Here is a 26,418-nt window from a genome sequence, read left to right on the forward strand (position 1 = left end):
AAATCTTTGTTGTCAGTGACTTCTATGTCCAAAGGTCTCACCTGGATGGCAATCACCTTGAAAAACATAAAACGTTCTTCAGTCATCACATCAGCACACTTCCATATGAGCCCTGGTTTCAAACCTCTTACAGTTTTGACGAAGTGGAACAACTTCTGAATTACTGTAACAGAGAGCTTCTCAACTGTGGAGGCTTTAAAATACCCAACTAATTACAACTGCTTGAACTCATGGAGAGAAAAATTCAGTCAGCTGTTCAGCATAGGCTGAGACTCTTTAAGCCATGAGAGGCTGAAACAAGTTCACTGAAACTAAGAGGAATAAATGGGAGGTTTCTGGAAGCCCAAAGGAAATGTATTTTGCCTTGGCTTTCACAACAGCAGTCATAAAAGTCACTTTGCATTCACAATAATCTTGCTTAAAAGAATCTTGCTTGCTGTCTAGGTATTGTACAGGTGGAAATGGGTGTGATTCAGTAAAACACACTATCCATTCATTTTCTAACTGACGATTTCCTATTTGAACTGGACATTTCCATGGGTTGTTGCCACTTCTTACCTATAGGAGCAACACTGAATAGCTGCTTTTCTGCCAAGTGACTCAGAGAACAAGTTGCACAGGGCAAGTATAATGTAAGAGTAGACTATGTGTCCCCTTACCAACTCCTCCCTGCTATTCCAGTAGGCAGGGAAATGAACTTGCTTCACAATTCAGCAGCTTTCTCTCTTCAGACTCTTGTCCAGGGCCCCATCAGGATGAAATCACCGTTCTCTTTCTCCAAGTAAACTGGGAGCTATGGAAAAGAAGGAGTCCCAAACCTCAAAAACAAAAATGAAAAATACAAGGAAATTCTTCAACTGTACTGGGCAGTTTATGCAGCTGGTAGAAGAGAGGAATTTTAACTTGGAGAGAAGGTAGCGTGACTCCTATCACTTCTTCCATCTTTGCCCACTTGGTTTCTACAGTGCAATTCCCTCCCCAGCTGCCAAGGTGGAGGAGAGCAACAAGCTCCTTTGTGCACAATTACAGCAGTAAGTGCAGTGTCCTGGGATCACTTAAATCCCCTGCATTCTTTAAAAAAAATAAAAATGACCTTTTTAATCTTTGACATTTTAAGTCAGAAATTAAAGCAGTCAAGCACATTATTAAATTCAACCTCAGTTTCAAGAAAGGGTTGGGTGTGGGTGTGCTTAACCAAGGCTACACTGGGGAGATGATAACTGTTTCTAGGAGAAGAGTGTCAACTTTTATTTTTGGGACAGCAGAATTGGCAGACGCTCTTGGCTTCCACCACACAATTCATGTGAAACGAAGAAGAAAAAAAATAAAAGAAATTTAACTGGTGCTGCCCAAAAAAGCCAGACAGACACACAAAAAAGGAATGATGTACCATATAAAGCATTAAATACACACACACGCACACACAGGCAAGACTCTGCTTTACAGGATTTGAACCATATGGGCATATACACATGCACACACTAACTCACACCCGTAAATCATTTAGCCAGACTATCTGTCTGGTGCAGAAACACACTTATGAAATCTATTTTCTTCTTTTAGCAGCAGGCTAATAATTGATAAAGAGCCAGAATGGGGGCTCTGAGTTTTACGTGACAGATATACAAGGCTGCAGTTCACACTGCGTGCGCTCTGCCTGCTCTCTTGACAGCAGCAACTCCAGCCTGAGAGCAAGAAAAGCCCCTCACCGGCTGGCATGGATCAGGTTCCTCGGGCAGCTGCCAAGTTGGCCTGTGAGAGCAATGCGGATTGCCTGATTTAGCCAAAGAAAAAGTAAAAAAAAAAATAGCCCGTGGGGTGACTCAACAGACGCTGGAGCCAGCCCTGTGTTCTGCCCCACTTGGGAAGTTCCAGCTGCCTGTGCAGGCCTCTGGGTAAGGCCCGGCCACAAAGATACGATTGCAGCAAGATCCCAAGCCTCTTTTAGCAGCCCCTCCAGAAGCCATGAGTGGAGAGGGGGTGGCGGCGCAGTCTTGCTGTAATGACAGAGTAGGCAAAGCTGCAGAAGCATAAATGCCCTCTTGGCCTTTCTGGAGCCACCCCCGTCGGCTCTCAGAGGCTTGTCTGGGGGCAGGGATGCATGGAAAATACAAGTGAGAATAATGGGCCGTTCCGAAGGGGCAGGGCTTTTCTCCCTCCTATGTGCATTGCCTGAATTACAGTGCCAGCTCCAGACACTGCATCAATGCGATACTGCCTGCAGCTTATTTTTCGGGGATTTTTACCTCTGTCTCATGGATGTTTGCCTACATTCCCAAACAAGCTCTAAAGCAAATTTTCACCCTATTTCTGGGTGCACCAGCACCAAGGTGTAACTTCGCAGAGTAACTTTTTGTTGGGCCCTCACACATGGTTTTAATTGCTCTTTGTGAGGCATTTGCTTCACTGAGAAGGAAACAAGAGTCAGTTCAACCCTTCAGAAAGAGGAGCCTACAGGTGTGGAAACAGTATGAAGAGTGGGTGGTTCCTCGGTCCTGGCACTTCCACTGGGTTAGACAACTTCAAGCTGGTGCCTTGGTTTTCCTATGCATTAAAAGGAGGATAGCGGCCAAAAGATGAAGCGGTGTGTGCATGGTGCTAATATGTATCACCAGCTGCGTTTAGAATAGAAAACAATGATTCTGATTGTAAGTTAGGACTCTAAGGATGTCGATCACTTGTCATCTTTCTGCTTGAAGGAAAAGAGTTGCTGAGAGCTTCTACCTCTGCCATGGCTGGGTCCTCCCTACGCAGCATGGCTGTGGGTGAGAGCAACTCTTCTCTGGGAGGCCTTTGTGTGAGGAGCAAATTTCCTTCCCTTGGGCCACCCAAAAACTGGTGAGCTTTCTGCGACCTTCTCTCAGCAGTTCTTCTTTACACACTGGCACTCCATTCTTTTAACATACAGTGAGACTGTAAAAAAGAATTGAATGCAAAGCAAAACCCAGAGTTAAAATACAGTGAGATTATGAAAAAATAAACCAAAAGTGAAGCATAATCCATGCTGAAATTATTTCCATGTTGCCTGGCATAACTAAGAGGCATCTTTCTTTCAGGCTGTTCCATTTCTTGGCCACTTCATTCCCTCACATAGAAAGGGCCACAACCAACTCCTCAGAATATCCTGAGAGCCATGACAGACGAAAGTCCCATTTTGGTGAATCTTCCAAAACAGAGAGCTCATTTGCTTCAGTGACGGGAGCCTGCCAAGTAAGTCTGCCAACAGGAGGTGTTGCTGGCACAGAAAGAGCATTTACCAGGCTTCCTGTTAACAGAAATACCTAGTGCTTGTAGTGATCTTCCTTCTGTTCCATTGTAAGGAGTCCAAGGCTCATGGGAAGCTGCTTTGTTTGTGCTGAGCCCTGCATGAATGCAGACAGAGTCAGAAGCAGCACTGCAGTTTCCGATTTTCACTAATTGCACATGCCTTAATTTTCTCCCCTGCATCATTCCTGTGTAAAAGGACCAAAGCCAGCTCAAGGATGTACTCATTTTTTGACTCTACAACAGCTGGAGCACAATGTTCAGCCTCAGGAACACAGGAGTGTCATGCACACCCTGTTGAATAAAAGGAAGCAAGATTGTCATCAGACAAACTTCATTTCTACCTGAGGCACAAGATCCAGCAGAGAAGAGATAAAACCTCACCTTGAAGATCTACAAGCTATTTTAATGATCCAGCTCTAGTGAGAGAACCATCAAGACTGTTAAAAAATAATCGCTTCACATACAGCTTTCATTCCATTGGCTAAGCATACTTTATCTGACTAGTAGCATTCCTATGTTTTAGTTTAGCGTCACTGAGTGCAAGGCTGAGTGGCACTTGCTCTGTGGGACTCTGGTACTAGGTATAACAGCATATAAACAAATAACAGCATCAGTCAGCTCCCTGCTTAGTTACACTAACAGGTATAAATTATGCTTAATCTGCTCAGAGAGTTTTGTTTCAGGTAAGCTTTGTTTTAAACCCCACCACTGGTGAAAAGATGAACATGCAACTTGCTTTAAATAACAGACGAGAGGGAATCCTCTTGTATACCAGAAAACACTTTAGTTTGTAAATATAGCATATTTGCACTAATTTAGTATGAAGGGCATATACCAAGCAGAGGGCCTGTTGGAAGATGTCAGCTGGTTATAGCTACTGCACAGTGGTACTGGGAAGAAACATAATTCCTTGTACTTTGGTGATGACATGTTAATATTAAATGACTGTAAATTACGATGATTCTGTGATGAGCAAGTACAGACTGGCATCTGTTTGTAACAGGCAAGGCAAGGCAAGGCAAAAAGAACAAGACTTAGTCTTTAACTTGCATCCTTTGGGTTGATGTTTTTCTACCCTGTTCCCTTTTCCCACTTAGTCCTTGACTGCCATCAGCACATTACAGTGAGCTTCTAAAGTGGGTGCAACTCAAACCACTTCTGACTGACTTCAGTTCAGGTAGTCCTGTTTACATCTATAAACAGTTTGATCCACAAATTTCAGGGGAGCTTTACGTTAGGACTCCAAGCTACATTAGGCTAAATTTGGACCTGCAAGTGGGAAAAACCCTTTGGAGAAGCACAGTAGTTACTGTACAGACGCAGCTGCTGTTTTTCCAAATGAAACACAGCATTTCATCTGTTTTGATGCTGTTTTAAGTCAAATCAATTTGGCCCATGACTTGCTCTGTCTTTCTTTTGCCAGATTCGATTTCTGTGTTTGCAGTTTAGGCTGGTAAGTAATAATGACAACAAGGTGTTTGAGATGAGAAGTTATTAACTCTATTTATACCAGCGTAAGTAGAATTATGAAAGTCTCTCAGTGCCAAATTTCAAGCAGGGTTTGGTATGCATGGAATATATTCAGGAGGAGACAGTTTGGCAAGTAAGATACACCAAGGAATTGAGAGGAATGACGGATGGAAAGAAGATCCAGGTTCTTGCTGTGGTGTAGGGATTTGAGAAGACAAGCCATCTTATAAGAAGAGGAATAGAACTGGTCTTTGTGCCTAGACCAGTCACGAACATGTGCTTAGTGCAACTCCCGTGGCACATAGGCAATACTGCCACTACTAATTCCAAAGATGAAATGGTTAAGAGAACTCTGGAGCTGCTGTGTATGCATCAGTGAAGTATGCAACATCTTACCAGCTGAAATATCTGAGGCCAAACATGAAGTCCTGACTCAGTGGGAGCATTGCCAGTAAGCTCCCTCTCCCCTGATATTTATGATTAATACTTTAAAACATCTGCATTGCCTTTTGACTCAAATTCTAGTTGAAGGAAACCAATTTTCTGTGGCAAAGTTTCTGGCTATTATGAAAGAGGAGACATTTTGTTCGGGAATCTCTGTCATTTACTACTACTACTACAAAACAGTAGATCTCTTTTAGGAAGGAGGTAATCTCCAAGTGTCCCCAGCTCACAATTCACTCGCCACAGGGCTCCGTACAGGCAAGCTGCAGCGGGGGCAAGTCTGTCTGCAACTCACCAAGAGCTAACAAGTGCCAGTCCTTCTTGGGGTCCCAGGCTGTTGTAGACACATGAGCACTGGCCTCATGTTTATTACACCTTTTTTGCAAGACCAGCCTTAGCTTACCCAGCCTTAGCCAGGCTGTTGTGCTGTCCCTTAGTCAAACTGGAATAGAAGACTTCATGGGCAGCAGAGGCCAGTCTGGTGAGGGAAAGCAGCTGTGGACAGTAGGCACTTCCTGATTCTGGGACTTGGACTGCAGCTCCCAAGAAAGGGAAAGTGATGTGTGCATAAAGAAGAAATAGAGACATACGAGTACAGAAACACATTAAGTATAAAGAGTGAATGTTTTTTATTTCTCCAGACTCTTCCTAACTGAAAGAGGAAGGAAGCGGAAAGCACTTGAAAATGGGACCTATGGTTGCAGAACCACATTTCTGAAATACAGATCTCTCAAGTATCAAACTACACTGAAGAATGACTAATTATGGGGTGACTAATCCCTGTCTTCCCTCCAGAGCTATTATTTCACAATGGCCAAGAAAACATACCATAAAGATGTTGTTATCGAATCACTCACATTTACTTGTATTGAGAAAGACTGAGCCTTTTACGGTACTTGTCTGATTACCAGGAGATATGCTTCTTCCCCATAAGAAGAGAAAGGACCCCTTAGTCTTCATAGTTCATCCTAGACAATTGTGAAGGTGTTTGGCTACGTGTCTAGGGACTGGGGAGTTGGCTTTCAAGAAAAGAAAAAAAATACATTTTTGGGGGTGGGGTGGGCTCAGGGAGATGACAGAAGCAGATGGATGTTCAGGTTGACAGAAAATGAAAACCTGCCTTCATCTTGCTTTCATTAGTCTTCATTATATGACCACGACAGCTTTAATTGCTGCCCCGCATACATAAGTAATAAAAATGTAAAATGTTTAAATGAACTGTGGCTCCCAAAAGCCATTATAGAAGATTAATGATGAGTACTCTTTGCTAACTTAAACGTCTTCAAGAATCACATCTGAGCAGCCCTTGTGGTTAAGATGATATTAGTACAATATTTGCTAGACCACTTGTCTCAAAGCATTATGCGCCAAGCTTTGACAGTTTTGATTATTCCATCTTTAGCTAGTCAGAATTCTAGACATATTTGATTCCAATTCACTAATTCTTGACAGGTTATCCCACCCCTACAATCCAAAGAAAGAGCCTTCAGGTACTCATAGTTATATTCTGTCTTCAAGAATTGCTGATGCTTGCTTCAATGGTTTTTACCACCAAAGACCCTGAATATAGGGTTTATTAGTAGCACTCCAGAAATTATTCTGCTAATTAATAAAATATCCAGCTAAAGATAAAACGTGCAATCTTTTCTATTTAAATTGGAAGCAGTACTAAAACCTATGTTTGAGATGTCACTATTCCCTGAGGGGCACAGATTTGATTCTATTTGAATTCAGATGTGAGAGGAAAATTTTCTTTCTAGAAGGGCATCAAATCAAATTCAAGCTTTAATGTAGTTCGGCCACTCACCTCTTATTTAACTTAGAAACCCATCTTTAGGTTTAGGCAATACTTAAGCAGAGGTGAAGGTACCAACTCTCACCTCTCACTGCCATCACTCATCATTTGTGATTTACCACCATGTTTAGCAATGCATCTCCTTAGCAAAAAGAAGTGCCATGCAAAGACTTGTAAGTTTGTTAGTTTATGCACCTGTAGCCTACACACATTGCAGTGAAGATTTCAGAAGCAGTATTTCTGGTCCACTAAGCCCACAAGAGCAAGTTGTGCTCTTGTGCTATGGGACAGGCCCAGCTAGCAGCTTTTCACTGTGTGGTCAGACAAAGAGTCAGACTGTGCCTAAACCTTGCACATGTGTCCAAGAGAGCAAGGGCAGGATAACAAAGCTAAGACAACCTTCTGTATGCAACAACAAAACATCTTAATTGGGCACTCAGCTTTTCCAAGGATAAACACCTCCTCTGTGAAAGCAGATAAGTACTCTTCACAACTATACATCTATGGGCCTGAAGAGATGTACACAGACAAACTGAACTCTTTCTGTGTGATGTACTTTTTGTTTGGCTATCAGTCCAATTTTCAATTAATACTAACAAATTTGGAAAGACTTATAAAACTTGATACTCTGTGGCATAAACCACTCTCTTGCTATTTGGGATTGAACTGGGATTTTCACAATGGCAGTAATTCACTGGTGGCAGAGGTTCTTTATGTCACTCCTTCCAAGGTCACTTGTGAAGGTCAAAGACTAGACTGGGGGATCATCAAAAGGATCATCAGAAAAGGATGATCAGAAAGTTCCTTTCTGCTTTAATGCTCACCTCACTCTGTAGGACTGAATTACACTGGCTACATAAGATAAGATCTTCCAGGCATTCACCAGGTTTCCCACACAATGATCCCCAATTTTTCTTATTTCCTCTCCTGTTTCCGATGACTTCTTGGGCTCAGTTCTGTGAAACTTTCTTTTCTATTCTATTCTATTCTATTCTATTCTATTCTATTCTATTCTATTCTATTCTATTCTATTCTATTCTATTCTATTCTATTCTATTCTATTCCCTGACCACTGTCTGGAAGCTGCTTGCCTATTGGTTTGGCTTCTGGGATCTTGATTCTCCCTACAGAGTCTTTTAGGCTTGTCCCATTCCAACCTGCTTTACCAAGACAACTATCCTCTCCACAGTAAGGCAAAAAAGCCCCACCAAAACAAACCGCCAAACCCATTCTCTGTTCAGCACTGCAGAATAAGCATACAAATAGGACCTCAGGGATAATTGTATTCATAGTGTGCAGGAGAAGACTGCTGTCCAAGGGAGAAAAGCAAGATGCTGGAGAAAGAGGAGTGTGGGTCTGTGTTGTTATTTCTCAGCTGGCTGAGCAAGAACTTAGATCTACTTTTTGTAGCCTAGGAAGTAGGGGCAGGAGTCCCAAATACAGAGAGACTGGTTTGCCAGGCCTTTTACATCTGTGACAGTGTGAGCAGGAGACGCTCATTCCACTCTCTGCCTCCTTCTGCTGTTGGGGAAACTCCTTGGATTTGTGCTCAGTCTCTCTCAACTCTTCTCCTGTTGTTGCAGCTGCTCTGGAAGCCCCCAGACATTCCCAGCAGAGTCTGGACGGCTGCTTTGGTGACAACCTGGGCTCAATTTAATGAGAACATTCTCGTTCACTTGCTCTGCTGGCGGCCTGCCAGTATATTTTCTTGAGGCACATAAGAGAGAGAAGGGAAATGGTGATTTTTAACAGTTCTTTTTTTTTATTTTTATTTTTTTTATTTTTTCATCCAGCCAAACCTGACTGGAATTTCATGGATGAAAGAAAAGGCACTTCTCTAGCCCAAGGGCTTTGTTCCTGCCAAATTATAAGGGCCTGCTGCAAACAATGGAGGTGTTAGAGCTTCTAAAAAAATAAAAATGTTGAAAGAATCTTTTATAATGGAAAATATTAGGCAACCTAAGTCTAGGGCCAGCTGGTAGCGAGCAGTATCGTATGAGCTCTTTGGAGGAGAGCTGTTCAAATAATAAATTTTCAGAATTTCTTTTCTCCCACTCCCCCCAACTTTGAACTATTTTAACTATTTTCTCCAGCTAAAATTATTTGCCAAATTCAGTCAACTGCTAAATTTTCCTTAATAGCTGTCTTTTTTTTTTTTTTTTTCCCCACAAGCAATAGGTTTCTTGTAAAAACAAACCCATTCTCCCACCTCTGGTTTGGACGTACGGTGTTCGCTGATGACAAATTTAGGAAGAAATTTGCCTGTGGTCAACTCTTTTTTTTCCCCCCCTCTGTTCTTGTCAGATCTCACACATTACAGTAACCAAGCTGATCCGATAGCTGCGCCTGGATCCAGAACCAGGCAGCATTCATGGGAGGTTTCTCATTAGCCTCTGCCATCTCCACATCATCCTGCACCAGTCTGGGAGCCTGCATGCAGTGTGGGGCTGGAGGTTCAGTAGGCAGCAGCCTTTAGCCCTGCACTGGGCCGGTGAATAATTACTGTGTTCCTGGTGTACACTGCAGACGAAATGCTGTGCCTTGGTGCCAGGGGAGGGTCGTGCTGCTGGAGTGCAGAGGCTCCAACTGCTTGAAGCCATTGATCCCACAACACTTCTTGTAACTGTGCAGGTGTGAGCCAAGGTATCCTGGCCAAATCCCCTTCTGGAACTTCACCAGCTCTGGCAGCTTATTCACTTAAAGTCATCTCTGTGTTTTTAATTGCAAGAGGTGCTCCTCACTTCCCTTCCTTAGGAGCAGACTTGTGCCACGTGCTCCTGGCTCACAAATACCCACTGCGGCACTGCCTGGCTCAGGGCCGGCCTCTCCTGGGATGGCAGCACACTCCTCACACGTGCGGCCCGTTAAGAGCGCTGAGCCCCTTGGGGCTGCCCTGCAGAGAGCCTGAGGCAGGGCTGCCCTTGGCTGTGGGGAATTGTAAACGTGCTGAAACAAACTGCCTGAGCCCTAGAACACAGCTCCAAACTAACAAAACTTGGTTGTTTGGCAGTGGCAGGCTCCGCCTTGCTTTCAGAGGATGTTTTATGACTGCTCGCATAACATCACTGCTCCAAAACCTTCCCTGTTCCTCGCTCCCTCCTTTCATTTTATTATTATTATTTTTTAGTATATTTATTAGCTCTACCTTCAGAGAGGCAGTGCCAAATTTCAGATAGAACATTCAGTCTGTTATTTAGGCATTTAAGTGAATAGTGAAAGTGCAAGTGATAGCTATCTAGAGCACATAAAGTGCAGGAACAGGCAGGTAATCCAGGTACCCATGTTTGAAAACAGAATGCCGAAAACGTGGCCAAGGAACAATATTAAGGCAAATGGTAAATGTGGCAATGCAAAGGGAAGCAGAACACCTGGTGAAAGTGACCTCTTTTAGCTGGGGTGGTGTTATACCTTGGTTGGATCTTGTTGTTCCACTGTGAGTTGAGTTTAGCAGGGCCTTAGTTCACGCCTAGACCAGTACAAATGAAGCTTGCCAAACACTGGCTCATGCTACTTCCCACACCCACAGAGACTTTGCCAGGGGAAGGCTCTGATCTGTCATGTTTCATTGCATCTGCACAGCAAATGGGCTTGAGGCCACCAGCAGTACCTCAGAGCTTCGGTAATGCTCATGAAATTCAGCCACAAAGGAGAGAAGAAGGGTTAACCCAAAACCTCAGATTTAGCCATTTGGCAGCAAACTTTGTACGTAACCAAGACTGAAATAACAGTTCTTCCATTTTTGTCATTACATTGCCACCTGAAGCAGTGCAGCCATGCTCCCATCTCACCCTCTTTTCATTGAAATCTAGGAACCGTGATGCATTCTGTGTCCTGAGCTCTGGATAGGAGCTTTCTTCTGAAGCTTCCTTTTAACCATGATGAAAGCTGTCCAGAGGAAGGGCTGTGCTGTAGCTACGGGTCTTCTAACATAATTCCTTTGTGTATGAATATTCATAGACTGGCACATCAGTGGTGAGTCACAGCAAGGAAACAAACTTTCAGGAGAAAAAATGTTGTTGTGAGCATGAGGAAGCGCACCTGTGGTGGAAGCAACCTGCAGCAGTGGTGCCCTGGCCTCTGCAGAACTTCCTTGCAAGGCTGGTGATGGAACCTACAGCCCTTCAGTAGGAACCAGGGCTCCTCACAGGAGATGACCCCTCAGGTGGTGCACCTATTTGCACACAGGAGCAAGGGACAGGGACACCTGCTCGGTGTAATACCTGGTTTAGGAACTTGTGATTCAGTAAGACTAGAGTCTGCAGCATTTCTCCTAACTATCTTCACTCAGATCGTTCCAAACATGACCATTACCTCTGCACTGAATTTTCCAGGGCACTCTATTTGTTCCCCTCCAAGACACAGCCAATGTATCTTCCTTCAGTTAGAGAAGGGTGGGATCTGACCTCACCAGTGGAGCTCATGCGGGCATCTGAGCCTAGAGAGCCTTGCTGGCTGGAGAGTGTTTCCAGCAGTTTGGAGAAAGTCCGTATGGTGATGAGTCCCTGAATGAGTGTGTGCTGGGTGTCTCACCTATCTCCCGTCTACATCCTACTGTGCAGCTGATGTCAGAGCCTTTCACTAGGAGCTTCTGGTCCCTCCACTTAATACATCTGCATGTGCTTTGCACCAGCTGAAGTGAGATCCTTCAGAACTACTGCACAGACAGCATCTGCCTTTCAAGATTTGTCTGTCCGTGATGCAAAACAGTTGAAGCCAGAAGCAGGAAATTATGGGACTGCCACCACCGTGCTCCCTGTGGCATGCAGATAAGTCTCTGACGTGCTGAAGGAAGAGGAACAGATTGGGAGTCCAGCCGGAGCAGGCATGACCTCAGGCCCACAGGTTCAGCCAAGTGTCCTGAGTCAGGACAGATGGTCAGTGGGCCTTGCAGCACTGATAACTGGCATTCACAGGCCTGACTGCCTAGCCAGACGGAGACTGGAAATCAGCTGGGACATGAGTGATGCAACTTCATCTTCTTTGAACAGCCAGGATGGGGCTAGAGCACATGATTTTTTTCCTCTTCAAGGCAGCCAAAGTGCAGTGTGTGTAGTGCACTAACCTTTTTTTTTTTTTTTTTTTTTTCCTGCAATAAGCCAATTGCCCTCTATTCTCTTTTCCTCCGTTGTGTTTCTTGGTTTCTTGCACAACATAACTTTGATTGTAAAGCTCTAGAGAAATAGGATTTTGAGCCCAATTCTCAGCTGACTTAATCTGGCATAATTCAGGAGTAACTACAGTTATACTTGTACAAGATCAAAATCAGCCCAGTTCTTTTTGCAGTGCAAAATCTGTGGTTTGCTGAAAGAAGAAAATAATCAAAGATGTGAACAGTAGAGCCAACTGAAAAAGGACAATCATAGAATCATAGAATTACTCAGGTTGGAAAGGACCTCAAAGATCATCAAGTCCAACCGCAGCCTAACCATAGTACCCTAACTCTAACAACCCCCTGCTAAATCATATCTCCGAGCACCACATCCAAACGGCTCTTAAACGCATCCAGGGATGTTTTTTTTTTTTCTTCCAAATATCACTTTTTTTTTTTTGCTAGCTATTTAAGTAATGGAAATAATAGTTTTGAGGAGGAAAAATATCACATGGTACCTATATATTAGGTATTATGATGCAAAATTTTATGAAAGAAAACAAAAATTGGAAAATTCCCATCAACTGAAGATAGTGCTGGTGCTGTCTGTAGCGGCATTTGGTATTATCAAAGCACAAACATAATACAGCAGTGATGGGATGTGTGGTTTCACTTCTTCAAGAACACTGACTGAACTCCATTGAATAATGTCAAATGGATACTCAGAGCTGAAAGATACTGCCAGTATTTCACATCCTAGTGTGGAAGATCAGTGCTGGGAGATGGCATTCAGCTGGCAAAATTTCCATACACAAACCTGCAGGACTACAAACCTGGGCTGTAGCAACCTAGCCTTGGTTGAGTTCATGATCTTGAGGAATATGGGCCTGGCAAAGAGCAAAATAAGGAGCCTGAACTTCAGGAGAGCCAACTTCCCGATATTTAAGGAATTACTGGATGGAATCCTCTGGGAAACTGTCCTTAGAGACAAAAGAAAAAAGCAGAACTGGCGGCTCTTTAAGGACACCTTTCTAACAGCACTAGAGCTCTCCATCCCACAGCACAAGAAATTAAGTGGAGGAGGCAGTAAATCAGCATGGTTGATCAATGACCCACTGGTCGAACTGAGGGATAAGAGTGACACATGTAGGTAGTGGAAGCAGAGATGTGTGGCGTGGGAAGGATACAGGGATGATGTATAGATGTGTAGAGATGGGGTCAGGAAAGCCAATGTATGGAAGTGAACTTTACACTGGTTGTGAAAAATAACAAGAGGGCATTCCACAGATACATTGGTCAGAAGAGATGGGCCAAGGAAAGTGTCCCCCCTCTGAAAAATGAAAAGGGAGAACTGACTACAACAGATATGGAGAAGGCTGAGGTATTGAGCTAGTTATTTGCCTCAATCTTCACTGGCAGGCAGGCTTCCTAGAGACCAAGTCATGAGACTGAATATGTACAACTCTGCTGGGCTGGATGACATGCATCCCATGTTCTTGAAGGAACTGGCTGACGTGGTTGCCAAGCCACTCACCATCATGTTTGAAAAGTCAAGCAAAATCCCCAGTGACTGGAAAAATGGAAATATCCTTCCCATTTTTAAGAAGGGGAGACAGGAAAAGCCAGGGAACTGCAGGCTGGTGAACCTAACCTTTGTGACTGGGAAGATCATTCTGGAAAATCCTCCTGAAAGCTATGTTAAGGCACATGTGAGATGAGGAGGTTGTCTGAGACAGCCAGCATAGCTTCACCAAGGGAAGATCGTGCCTGTTCAATCTAGTGGCCTTCTATGACAGAGTGACGGCACTGGTGGACTAAGGAAGGGCGACTGATGTTGTCTACCTGGACTTCTGCAAGGCCTTTGATATGGTCCCACAACACAGCCTTATCTCTAAGTTGTACCCTCAAAATAATCCTAAAGTGTTAGATTGAAAGTGGTTCTGCTATATCTGCAGGTACTGGTGCAACACCTGTAGCCCCTGGGAACCCTTAAATATGAGTAATTCTCTTCAGCTTGGTTGCCTGAATAGTCAGATTGCATACATGCAGCTCACTGAGGTGTGTGCAGAGCAATCAATATGCTGAAAACTAAGCTAGAGAGCTAGGGAAGCTGCTGACATGGTACATGGCCAAAGTGTGCCTTCGTGTCATACTACAGGCTGCTGTGGTGGGAGAACGGGGAAGAGAGGGGAACACCAGGCACTGGCTAGATTTATCTTCCAGCTGAATATTGGTACAAGTTGACTGCTTGTGTGACCAGCGAGGCTTACATTTGTTTTTAGTCATGGTTATGAAGCATGGCCATGAAACACAGAAATCCTGGAAATGAAATGGACTATGTAGAGCCTTCACCGGTATAATCTAGTGCAGTGCTGTGTGACTTGCTGGTTTCAGTAAATGTTAAGCTTTATGTGCAGTCAGTCCTTCCAAGCTCATTTGAGAAAAGCCTAGGATATTGATTTCCATAAGCGTTCTGGTCCTCAGATAGTCTCAAGGAGTTTTGACCAAGCACCCTGCTATCCCCTGGCACTCAGAAACATGCCTGTGGGAGCAGGTCAGCAGCAGAGGTGCCCTGATCTGGGAGGCCATGTGTCCTTCTGAGAGGTGCCCTCATTCTGCAGATGCCCAGCCAAGTAGCCACAAGAAGGTGGACAGAGTATGAGCAAGTTAAACTTCAAAGCCCACAGTCAGGCTAGCCTGGCGCCTTTCCTTTTGACCCCAGTGGCTCAAATATTAAGCTGATAAAGATCTTCCTAGAAAGAAAAGGCCCTTCTGTGTTTTCCATCACCCAACAGTGCTGGCAGGAGCTATATTCTGCAACACTGTACTGTAATCTGAATCGGGACTGAAGTGCGTCAGCAGACAGCATATGGTATGTTTATTATTCTACTCTTCACAACCCTGCCCGTGGGGAAAGGGAAATGTTGGGGTTTTAGGTCAACCACTGGACCAGTAGGCAGCACTGATAAGTGACATGTCGTCACTGCACAGTAACTACTGCTTTATAGCTTAGATAGTGGTCTTGAGCCACCAAAAATGTATATACTTCAGACAAAAAAATGTTTTAGGGACATGTTTTTTTTATATAAGAAATTACTTAACATTATTAGTTAATCAAACACTCTGTAAAACTCATACAGGCCAAGTACACTTGAACTACATAAATATAGCAATTCTTTTTCGTTATTATTTTTAGCAATAAGAAGTTTTAATTCTACACTTAACTTTTGGTATGCGCACACCATGTGTGGTATTTCAGAAGCAGTTGGGTAGAAGGAAAATTCATACTGGATCTAAGTTCTTATTATTCTCTTTACTGTGTTGTAGCCCACTTCACTGAGCTTCCTGCTAAAGCAGTGGTTCCTGGCCTTGTTGGCTGCTGGCAGCAATAAATACTGAAGGATTCATCTACCATCTCTCCATACAAGCAGGGCTGATTGCAGAAAATCCTGCACCTGTGAGCATCACCGGGGGCACCCTGTGTGCCAGATGATCATTGCTGCTGCGTGAGCACAAGGAGGTCTGAGTGGTCCCCATGCCAGGGGTGTGGTGGATCCCACTCTTCTTCCTCGGGGAGCTGCCCTTGGCTTCCCATGAAGCTCCTGGCTCCCTCTGGGCCCCTCTGGCTTAGAGGTTTAAACTTGAAACTACTGACTTCATAAATTGAGAGCGAGAGTCTTCTGATCTTATTTGTAACTCTCAAAATCAACTTTCTGAAGTGTCATAGCTACCATACTCTGCAGGGAAAATCGAACCTGAAACTCCTACGCAGGCCTGTATCTTCACACAGACACCCAGCTTGTCATTTGCATGGCTGAGGTCAGTGGCAGATGTGAGTGGCTTCACCAGAGCACTCCTGAAGTACCCAGCACCTCCTGCTTATGGGGACACTGTTGTGCTGGAAGCATGGTGTGGCTCCTGAGGACCCAGGATGGCAGAAGAGTGCCTGGCCTACCGCCTCATCGAAGCCTGCCCTGACCAAGTCATGCAGTTGGAAAGTTGAAGGTTTCATACGCCCACTTGCATAGACTCATCCCGGCAGTCAGGCAGGGTTTGTTCCCTCCCACATGCTGCCGCTGTGCAGCCTCGGCCCTACATCCCCTTCACCCCCAATCCCCGTGCTGCCAGGTAGAGAAACTGTGACTGAGGGAGATGCTGGGGCCATGAGGCTGGAGCAGGGTTGTGACAGCAGCCTCCCCAGGGCACTACTCTGGGGCATGCTGGCTCTGAGTTTGTTGCCACAGGTGTGTTGAAGTGCAGCCGCTCTCAACCCACAGTGCTCAGCACTGAGCCGCACCCCTGTGGCTCTGCCCTCACTGGCAGCATGCTGGTGGGGTGGTCGGGATGAAAAACCCGAGCTCTACTGAGGGGCTTTTCTGTACTGCACACTGCTCTGGGTAGACAGTACAAGAGAACCTCAATCAACCAACCAACGGATGTGTGCTCAGTGTAGTGCCATTATCTCACTAGGGCTGATCCATTTTATAGGATAAAACCTATAGGAAAAAATAAAAAAAAACGTTGCTAGGACAGTGAGAGGAGTGGACTGGATCAGCTCAGCCCAGGCAGAAGCCTTGGAAAGGGTCCAGGGAGGCAGGAAAGATCCATGAGGAGTTTCCTGCAAAGAAATCATTCAAGAAATCGGGCAGAGGCAGCAAGTATGTGATGACTGTGTTGCTCTGCTTGGGTGGGGGGGAGCCACCGCCTGGGAAAGCAGCCCAGCCTGGGGACTTGGAGGGGGGAGGAAAAAAGAAGGCTCAGTTTGGATCAGTCTGATTCCAGATAATATGTGGTTTGTATTTTCTAAGCAGAAAGCTAAAAATTAAAAAAAAATATATATAAAAATCTAATGTTGGAGGAAATGTCATTTTTCCCATTAGAAACCAAAACAAACCAGACCATAAAAACCCCAAGCCTTGCAGTTAAAAAGCCAAGCACTGACATATTTTCTGGTGAGGTGCAGAGAACTCTATTATCACTCGGTACCATGAAACCAGTGTGACTGGGATGTCCCCTGGCTGGACAAGGCCAACGCTGTGCTGAGCTCCAGGACTCCACTATGGGCACCCTTTGGTGGGTGAGGTTTCACACTCAGCACTCGGCCTTTGGCACCACAGGGCAGCTGCCCCAGCAGTACTTGTAGAGTCATAGAATCAGAGAATCATAGGGGGCGGAAGGGACCTCTAGAGATCATCGAGTCCAACCCCTCTGCTAAAGCAACCTCCTTACAGTAGGTTGCACAGGAAAGCATCCAGGCAGACATGTAGGACATTCACAGCTGGGCAAACTGAGCAACAGCCCTGGGCTTGGATGGCTCTGTCTCTGGCACTGCTCCCAGCCTGACTTTATGTTATTTCCAGCCCAGAGGCCCTGGGCCAGTGATGCTGGAAGGAGACTGGGTACAGGAGCTGTGGGTGTGAAATCAGTTCAGAAGAAGCACTGGAAACTGATGCTGACGGCATTTTTGAAAACTTTTTCCCTGTGTTATTAAAAAAAAAAGAAAAAAAAGGATTTCCTAAAGTGACTGAAAATGAATTTGCCACATCTGCAAATGATGGCTTGTGGGTTGCCTGTATCTGCAAATCGGTAGGAATAGCTACAGTCAGCAACTTTCTGGTTTAAATGACAAAAGCCCATGTGCCCACAGGCTGTGATAAGTGCCAGGTATACCACCAGTCGCCTTAAATCCCAAGTGCTCAACCATTGAGTTGTTTAAGCTCCATGAGCTTGCACTCCCTTTGGCCAAAAAAGAGTTGTTTTTGGAATTGAGAATGGTTTATAATTAAAGCCAACAGTATGAGAATCTGTAACTGATCTGCACTGAACAAATTATTTGGCTACCTGAAGAAAATCAAAACCTTCTAATTTTTTTGGAAAGAGGCTCAAAGGATCAAATAAGAAAAATATTAACTTGCTGAGAAAGAGGAAACAATGCAGGCAAATTAAAGAAGGCAAATGGGTAATTGTATGCAAAAGTGGAGAAAATAGGACTAGCTTCAGTTTGATAAACAGTCAATTTGGTGATCGTGGCATAAAATTAGACCACTGTTAAAAGAAGCACTTATAGATACTAAGAAGATCTTACACTGTTGATCTTGACACTCCACAGTAATGTGCTTGATGAGAGAGATTTTGTTTTATTTTTACTGAAACAAATTTCACAGATTTACAGTGATGATTGCAATTAAAATACACACATGGTAAAGGAGAACTTAGGCAATGCTTCAAGGCAGTGCAGTTCTTTCCAAGAAATTTAACTACTTGAAATTTGCCATTTTCAGCTGTAAAGAAAATGTCAGAGGCATGACTCCAGGAAGGGTATTTAGTCAAACAGTACCAGATGGGTGTGTGGGATTCACCTTATGTTTTGATTATGAATGAAAGTAGTCAGCAAGGGGTTTGCTATAGGCTCTTTTCGCTTGAAGAACTCCGGTCAAGATGTGGTTAATGGAGACGTGCTTGGGCCTGCTGTGTTTTGATGAGGAGATTTGTTGAAATGAGAGGAAGCTCACAGGAAGCCAGGTAGTACAATGGCTGAAGTATGTTGCTCAAATGAATTCAGCATGTGACCAGACATTTTGCTCTGTCTCTGGAAGACATAAAGAATGTGTGACAGCATTTTCAGTATTTTCCTTTTTCCAGGAACCTCATCAACAACAAGGCTCATGCTGTCCACATGAGGAGTAATATCAATATTTCCAACCCGCAAACAGGGAAGCAGAGAATTCTGACTGATGTCTAAGGAGTTGGGCTGTATCTGGGTTCAAAGAGGTTTGGAGCATACGCCTCTCCTAAAGGGAGGAGGGATTCAGCAGTGGGCTCACTGAAGCCTGATGTAATAGAGCGAGCAACATGTGTCACCCTATACTCACAGGAAAACAAATGCAAGGCAGAGGAAGGTCCTTGTTCATCAAGGACTTAAATACACATTTGTGCCTTCTCTCAAGGTGTGGAAGGGAATTCAGGGAGTGTCACACATCACACTGGTCACACGCACCTCAAAGCAAGTCATCCCTCTCTGCCCGTCTGTGAGCAGCTCTCCCTCCAGCCTAAGCCAAAATATCTCTTGAATGCGCTGTATTGAAGAATGCAGATCCACACAGCCTACCCTTAGCAACCCACACATTTCAGAAATAGTTGAAGGGGGAGCAAAAGAAATTATCGTACAAGCAGTCTACACTGATGCAAGTAATTTGCTGCATACGGTAGCTTGTTTTACCACTTAAAATTCATCCAGAGCGCTCTTTTTAATAGTCAGAATTATCCATGGCAAAAGTCTTTTTGAACATGACTGTAAGAGCTGTGCTTATATTCAAAGTGTTGTGGCTTTCTGGTTTTGCTTTGTTTTCAAAAGGGGTCAGTGAAAAGTGTTTTCATAAATTGAGAGCAACAACCATAACACACGTTTGAAAACAAGATAGTCTCATACAGGAAATATTTTTGCTTTCATTTTATTTTATGAATACATATACAAGAGATGCATAATCTTCCATTATCCAGGCTTAAAGGTAACAGGTTTTTTTTTTTTTTGTTTGTTTTGTTTTGTTTTTTATATAGGTTAAAGAGGAGAATAAAAATAAGGGTGAAGGAGACGCAACATATCCAAACCATACATTTGAAAACCTTGCTAAAATTACTGCTGAAATGCAAACATGATGGAGGATGTGTCTGTGTGCTGTCACGTACCAAAAAAAGCCTCACCCACGGTATTTATGCACATGAAAAAAAAAAAAGCTTTGGCATAACCAGAGATTCCTCCATGCACACTTTGTCGACATTTCTGAAACACAGAGATAATAAAATTTGATGATTATATCATATATCGATTTCTTTCCTTGGCAGCGGTGTCTTTAAATGCAGGGGGGAACAAAGAAGAGTCAGTTGACAAGAGACTTTTCTTCCATACTAAGATGGTTATATTAGCTGGATGCAGAAGGATGCTTCAAAATAGAAGAGATGGAGTTATATGTTCATATATATGTATATGACGTAAAAATGCATATTTTATATGAGAAAGGAAGATTTGTCAAGATAACGTAAAATGAACCACTCTAAGACTAGCTTCCAGCAAAACATTTTGCTTTATTGGATCTATTTTCTAGCTACAAGTCAAGCTGACGTCTGTCACGCTTTTTACTTTTCATATGGCAGTCTATAAGAAATGTTTCATGCAACGTCTACAATGGTAAATACAGGGTAGATAACTGGGATTAAACAGGTGAGCAATAACAGACTATTATAAGGACCAATAACAGCGTATTATGTACATATAGCCATATTATATTCTCATGTCTTCACAGTACTGTGCAAATATGACAAATATGGCTTTCATATATATATTTTTTTTAATAAAGAAAGTAAGACATAATGATGCAGAATAATGTTTTAAAATGCTTCGTAGGGTTTCACCTTTTTGTGAAACCTGTTCAATCTTTACTGTGTTACAGTTAATGAGCCACCTCAGCACGGAGGTGTAGTTCAGGCCTAGTTCCAGAAGGGGGCACAGATACCTAAGGCACAGTATTAATGTTAAACATTTTTAATTTAAGTCATGCTATTTTATTTGCTTTTGCTTTTTGGTTATACGAAATAATAGGCTGCTGCTATTTATATAATAAGCGGTTGGTTGTAAAAAATGCAATGCTGAAGGCTACCCTACATGCCTATCTGTAGCTTCAGAAATATTAGCTAATCTGAAAACACACTATACAGCGCTGCATATTAAACCCTTGTGGTTTTTTGGTAATATTCTTTTTCATACATGTAGCAGAGAATTATAAGGCTTCTGCGGAATAATAACATTATAACTGAACAAATATTTTACACTCTTCCATACTGGTATTTACAGTTACTTTAACTCATAGTTCGCCATTTGGTAAATAACGTGTGTTTTGTATGCATCCTCCTTGCCTATGTAAAGTGCTCGCTTAACTGCATGAGGAAAGAAAATGCATACCTGCTCCAGGTTCAACAAACCCTCCAAAGAAGTAGCGGAAATATTTGTTGTGGATCTGAAATGCATCATCAGAAATTGAAATTATTGCTAAACTCAGTGCCCTCACCAGGCAATCATCTATATTATTTGTCATATATAAATATATGCATATATACTAGTATGTATGTACATGCATACACATTCATCTATCATGTAATAGATAGATTTCCATTTTTTGTCCATCAACCTTTTTTGTTTTGTGCTATTCAACTCACTTGTGCTACGACTGAAGCCAGATTAAAATTAAAATCTTAACATGCTACTACTAACAATCCTATGATTCGTCAGCACATAAAGACAATATGCTAAAGAAAGCTGAGATGATGACAGATGAAGAGCATTTGAAATGCACTGAGAGTAAGGCAATAGGCTATACTTTACAACAAAGAAAACGCAAAGAAATTCTGGAATTCATAACCACGTCTTGCTGGATAGGGATTTCACTCCCTGCTTTGCTGCACAGTCTTAAGCGTCTTTACAGTGTCACTCTCCAGAATGCAAGCTCTACACCTACCAACACTTTTAATGGTAGCAAATTCAAAGCTTATTTAAAATGCCCTGATGCCGCAACCTGGTAAAATAAGGCACTTCCAGGGCTCTATTCCAGTGGAGCCATGCCGAAAAGATCAGCACTGGGAAGAAGCACTCAAGGGTTTGCTGAGTTTTCTAGTTTTGTCCCATGAAACGCGCAGCCTTGGAGCATACTCCCTTCTCTTCCCTTTGAGATGATTTTCTTTAAAGCTATTTTCATCAGTTGAAGTTGAGGAACGACTTCTTTGCAAGCAAGAGGTAAATCTTCAGTTCCTGCCATGCAGTAACGTGGAAGATCAGAGTGCTACCAGGTTAACATCTTCAGTTTTTTCGGAATCTCTGCACTCAAGCTGACATGCCAGCTAAGTCAAAAGTGTGTGGATTTCGTAGTAGGCCCGTATGGGAAGCTATGAATGGACATTGGTACTGGAAAGGTCATTCCTTATGATTTCGTTTACTGCAAAGAAAGAACACAGGAAAAAATGACTCAATTAGCATCACGCTGCTGCAGGAGGCTGTCTTAAGAACCGCCCTGCAAACCTGTATCCACTTGGTAGTTTCAGTGCAGTTCTGAACATGAAGCAAAACGTCACAAGATAGCTAGTAAAAGGCTGATCACAGTGCAAAACAGCAAGATTAACCAAGGTTATTAACATGCTAAATACTCAGTAACACCAGACATCACAAGAACAGCAGCATCCTAGATCCTTGATTGCATCAAACATATTTAACATTTTCAATCACTACCATTTCCTCCAGAATTGGCTCTGAAAAATAGAGGGAACCACAGGAAATCACAGAATCGTAAGAGCCCTTTGGAACGTATGTTAGTCACTGTGTGTGCTAATGGCACAAAGCTGCCAGCTGAACTGGGCATTTGAGCAGCAATGCCTAGGTAGGGTATGATTTCACATGCTGATTTTTTTCTGCTGTAGGCCAGCATTAAAAAAAAAGAGAGAAAAGAAACTCATGTGTGCTCGCCTATTCCTCGTAGCTGGTGACATGTATAAATACATAAACTCCTTTCATAGTGCCCTGCACACACGGAGACACAGTCTTTGCTCCCATCTGCATGGACAGGTAGGAGGAGTGAGCGCATTAAAACCCTTGGCAAGAGTCAGAGAAGAGATTAAACAAGGTCCACTATCATAGCATCAGACAGTCAGACTGCATCTCTGCTGATGAAGTGATGTTTTCTTTATTCATGAGCCTTCTTTCATTCTTTTCTCCCTCCCCTGTAGATCACCAAGAAATACAGTTTCCCACACTCACATTATTTCCATTTATCAGCTTGTGATTTTTGGCAGATGGACAGGAAATGACAGAACCTGGCAAAGGTCGTCTACAGTGGACTACACAACATCCCTTTTATTTCCACCCCACCTCCCTGCAGCGACTGCCACCACCTGATTTACATGAAGATAGACAAAATGCCATCAGCAATGCTATCACCGCTTCTGAGTGAGAGATGCTGGGAGTGGGAAACACATGCTCACGTCATGGAAGTGCCATGGAAAAGCCCAAGTTTCCCTTTGCCCGTGGGCTGCTGCTCACAGCCATCCAGATAACTCCATGTGTTTACTGGAAAAGACCAAGCCTGCCTAAAACTAGCTTCCTGAAACAAGTGGTTGGTTTTTATTTTATATACGTATACACATTTTTCTTCTTTAGACCTATGGCCTATTCTGTAATTTCAGCACGTGAATCAATCAGGATTAATGTCACAGGCCCTGGCCAATGCAACTACTTCTGCCAATGCCATACTTAAGACAGGAAATATCAGCTGCATTTGTAACTAACTACATATTTATGGCAGCAGACTAAGAGCAGCATGGAAATGAGATGTAAAGACACAGCACTTCATGGGAGTGTTACAGAGTTTATCTTTAGTATTGCTGAACAGGGGAAACAAATTTAAGCAACCGGCCATTCTCTGTGACAAAGACTGCCCTGCCATGTGAACACAGCAAGAAATGCTACCGCATTCGTGTGCTGAGAGGCAATGGACAGCTTCCTGAACTGAATCTCTACCTTGAATGCAAACAGCACACATTTTCTGTGGAACAATTCTTCCATGATGCTTTTGTAAAGACAGATTATTTGATAAACTTCTCAAACTAACATTGGGTACGAAGCAAAACTCACAGTGATATCTTTGTGCTGAGTGCAACAATGAAAACAAATCGTCATATGGGTCAGTCAATATTACATTTTTTCCTAACTTTGCACCAAGTTTCTGATTTTTGTTCTGCCAAATAAAATGAGAATACTATTCCAGGCAACTATCAGACTTTGTATATGCCATGTTTAAAGATGTCAGATAGCAAATCTTTGCAACGTTTCTATACAATGTGAAAGTAAGTATCACTACTGGGAGGTGGAGAAACAGAGGTGATCACCGCCACAAACAGTGTTCACATTCAGGTATCTCAAATCTCAGGCTAAATGCTTGGACATAAGCTGAGGGGCGCTAGATTTGTTCCATAAAATTCTCACATACAATATCCCCCAGCCTAACAGCACAAGATTCTCCCCGTTAAAGCATTTAGAAAAAGTATTGTGGAAGCAACTTGTGACACGAACACCTAAGAGCTAGAAGTCCATCTCCAAAACCGGCGTAGGCCTCACAGGCAGCCTTTTCAGCCCTACTAGCTGCCCTCAGGTGAATCGTCTGTCACTTAAGCCCTGTAGACGTGACTTACTCTAGAGGTGAAATGACTTTTCATCTGGGAGCCCACCTGCCTTGGTCCATTGCTCATGCTCTCTCCAGCTCTCAGCAGCCAGATAAAGCTGTCACCAACTTGTAATTTGGTCATTGACTCCAACAGGATACAGACTGGATCTTTGGCTTTATTGTTCACTTTTATTATATGCTTCATAACAGGTGAATTTTTGCTATCTTGATGAGTAAGTTAAGTTGGTGTTCTCACATAACAATGTCTGACGACTTTTCAACACCAGTCACTACAAAATGAGTGTTGAACTGAAGCGTAGCCATTGCCACCAAATCTCATAGAGTCAAATTAACTGCCAGTATGCTCAGCATCAGCTTCATCCACATTGGCTCACAGATAGCAGGGCTGAGACACAGGACACTGATGTTTCTTCCCCTTTGCCCACCATTGTGCTTAAGATGCAAAAATTCCCAAGAGTGAAATGGAAACAAAGTCACAGAGATAGACAGGGTGCAAGCCCCAAGTGGGGCTACAGGTAACCCAGCAAAGCAGCTGATACTGTAGAGGCAGACTGCTCACAGAGAGTGCTAAACACAAGAGCTGAAAGGGGAAGTGCGCCTAGAGCGGGCTTCCCCACGCTGCCCACCAAGGCACCTGAAGCTGGAAGGAAATGCCTCCAGAGATGGGGAGCCTACAGAACAGGCAGTGGGCATGCGTGGGCTGTGCACTGGGTGAGGCTCACTGGGCTCAGCTTGAGACATGAAACCTGTCTCCTCCAGCACTCACATGAAGACGCTCCACTCTCACTCCGGGTCCGACAGACAGAAGTTGGGTTGAAAATGCAGTTTAGTCAAAATAACATGAAAATGTGGATTGCATTCCTCAAATCGTTTCAGTTTAGACATAGAAGCGTCTCCAACATTTTTTAATTTTGAATTTCTGGAAAATTTACTTCTTTTGTACTCCAAATTTTATTAACCCTGCTGGATGTTTATGTTTTATTTGGAAATTCTGTTATTGAAAGACTGATTTTTTGAAACATCCTGTATGTCCATCTGGTCTGTATCTGAAACTGCCAGAAGTCAATTATTCAGGAAAGAGCACAGGAACCAGGCATGCCTCCAGTGATGCTTTCTTTAACACCCTTACACTTCCTGACTGCTGGAGGGCTTCAGGAGCAAGAGGAGCTCCGGGTCCTTGTTTCTTGGGAACTTAGATGGACTTTCTTCCACAAAATTCTCTAATAGTCTTCCAAAACTGTTCTGGCCTTCATGGTTTCCTTCAGCCATCGGTTCACTGGGTTCCAGTTGAAGGATGTGTTGATGGAAAAAGTACTTCCTCTTGTTTTAAATTTGCTTCTCGATAGTATCATTCATATGCCATGTGAACAAGTTGGTCGCTTCCTGTTCGGCAGCGCCTTTGCCATCCATCACTTCCTTTCCCCGCAGTATCCTCAGGGCTCTGCTTGGTCCTGTAGGACCAAGAACTACGAAAGGTTAAGTATACTGTTGGTGCAGAGAAAATAATTTATATTTTTCTCTTTGCTCCCGCATTACTAACAAAATGGTTATTAAAAAAATCAAAGCTACCTTGAATGGTCTAGTTCTGGCTTGCAAACCTGTTACTACAACAGGATTGTGTGTGAGACTCAGAACAACGCATTCACTGCAAGCAACATTTTGGCCTGGTTTTAAATTTCTTTTCGAAAGCAAATGCTGGTCTTTGATCCAGCAGCTGCTTGGATACATTCAGATCTGTAGTACCATTTCAAGAGTAGCTGTGTTTTTCAATGAGTGTAACATTAAAAAAAAAAAAAAAAAGTGGCAAAGTTTTTACACTCATTTTTAAAACATAAACTGAGTATTCATAATCCTCGGTATTATTCTTGGGGGAGAGAACAGGCATTGTTGCTTTTGTCACTAAAACCTACAGTTCCCCACAATGCCTTCCCTCAACTGATATTTTCCATCATCATGTTCAGCTTTTCCACTGATATGAACTCAAGAAGCAATAGTGCTGAGAAATGCAGGTAACATGTGACCTCTCTACCTGTCAAGGCGTCTGAAAGCGGAACCTTTCCTTTTCTAAACAGCAGATGCCACAGTAGCAGGATGTGGTGAGCTGTTACACCACATTTTAGTTTAATAGGGAG

General features: G+C 43.2%; 1 protein-coding gene across 6 annotated transcripts in view; it reads right to left on the reverse strand.

Moving 5' to 3' along the window:
* Window positions 1-19,500: 19,500 nt before the first annotated feature.
* NFATC1 (nuclear factor of activated T-cells 1) overlaps window positions 19,501-26,418 on the reverse strand; it is a 118,082-nt gene continuing 111,164 nt past the window's right edge. For all 6 annotated transcript variants that reach the window (XM_015275940.4, XM_015275938.4, XM_015275936.4 and 3 more), the window contains one exon: window positions 19,501-22,048. In XM_015275940.4, coding sequence (XP_015131426.1) covers window positions 22,046-22,048 — 3 coding nt within the window. In that variant the 3' untranslated portion in view covers window positions 19,501-22,045. The remainder of the gene's footprint in view (window positions 22,049-26,418) is intronic.

The sequence above is a fragment of the Gallus gallus genome, chromosome 2 (assembly GCF_016699485.2).
Source record: "Gallus gallus isolate bGalGal1 chromosome 2, bGalGal1.mat.broiler.GRCg7b, whole genome shotgun sequence".
In the NCBI taxonomy this organism is placed as follows: Eukaryota; Metazoa; Chordata; class Aves; order Galliformes; family Phasianidae; genus Gallus; species Gallus gallus.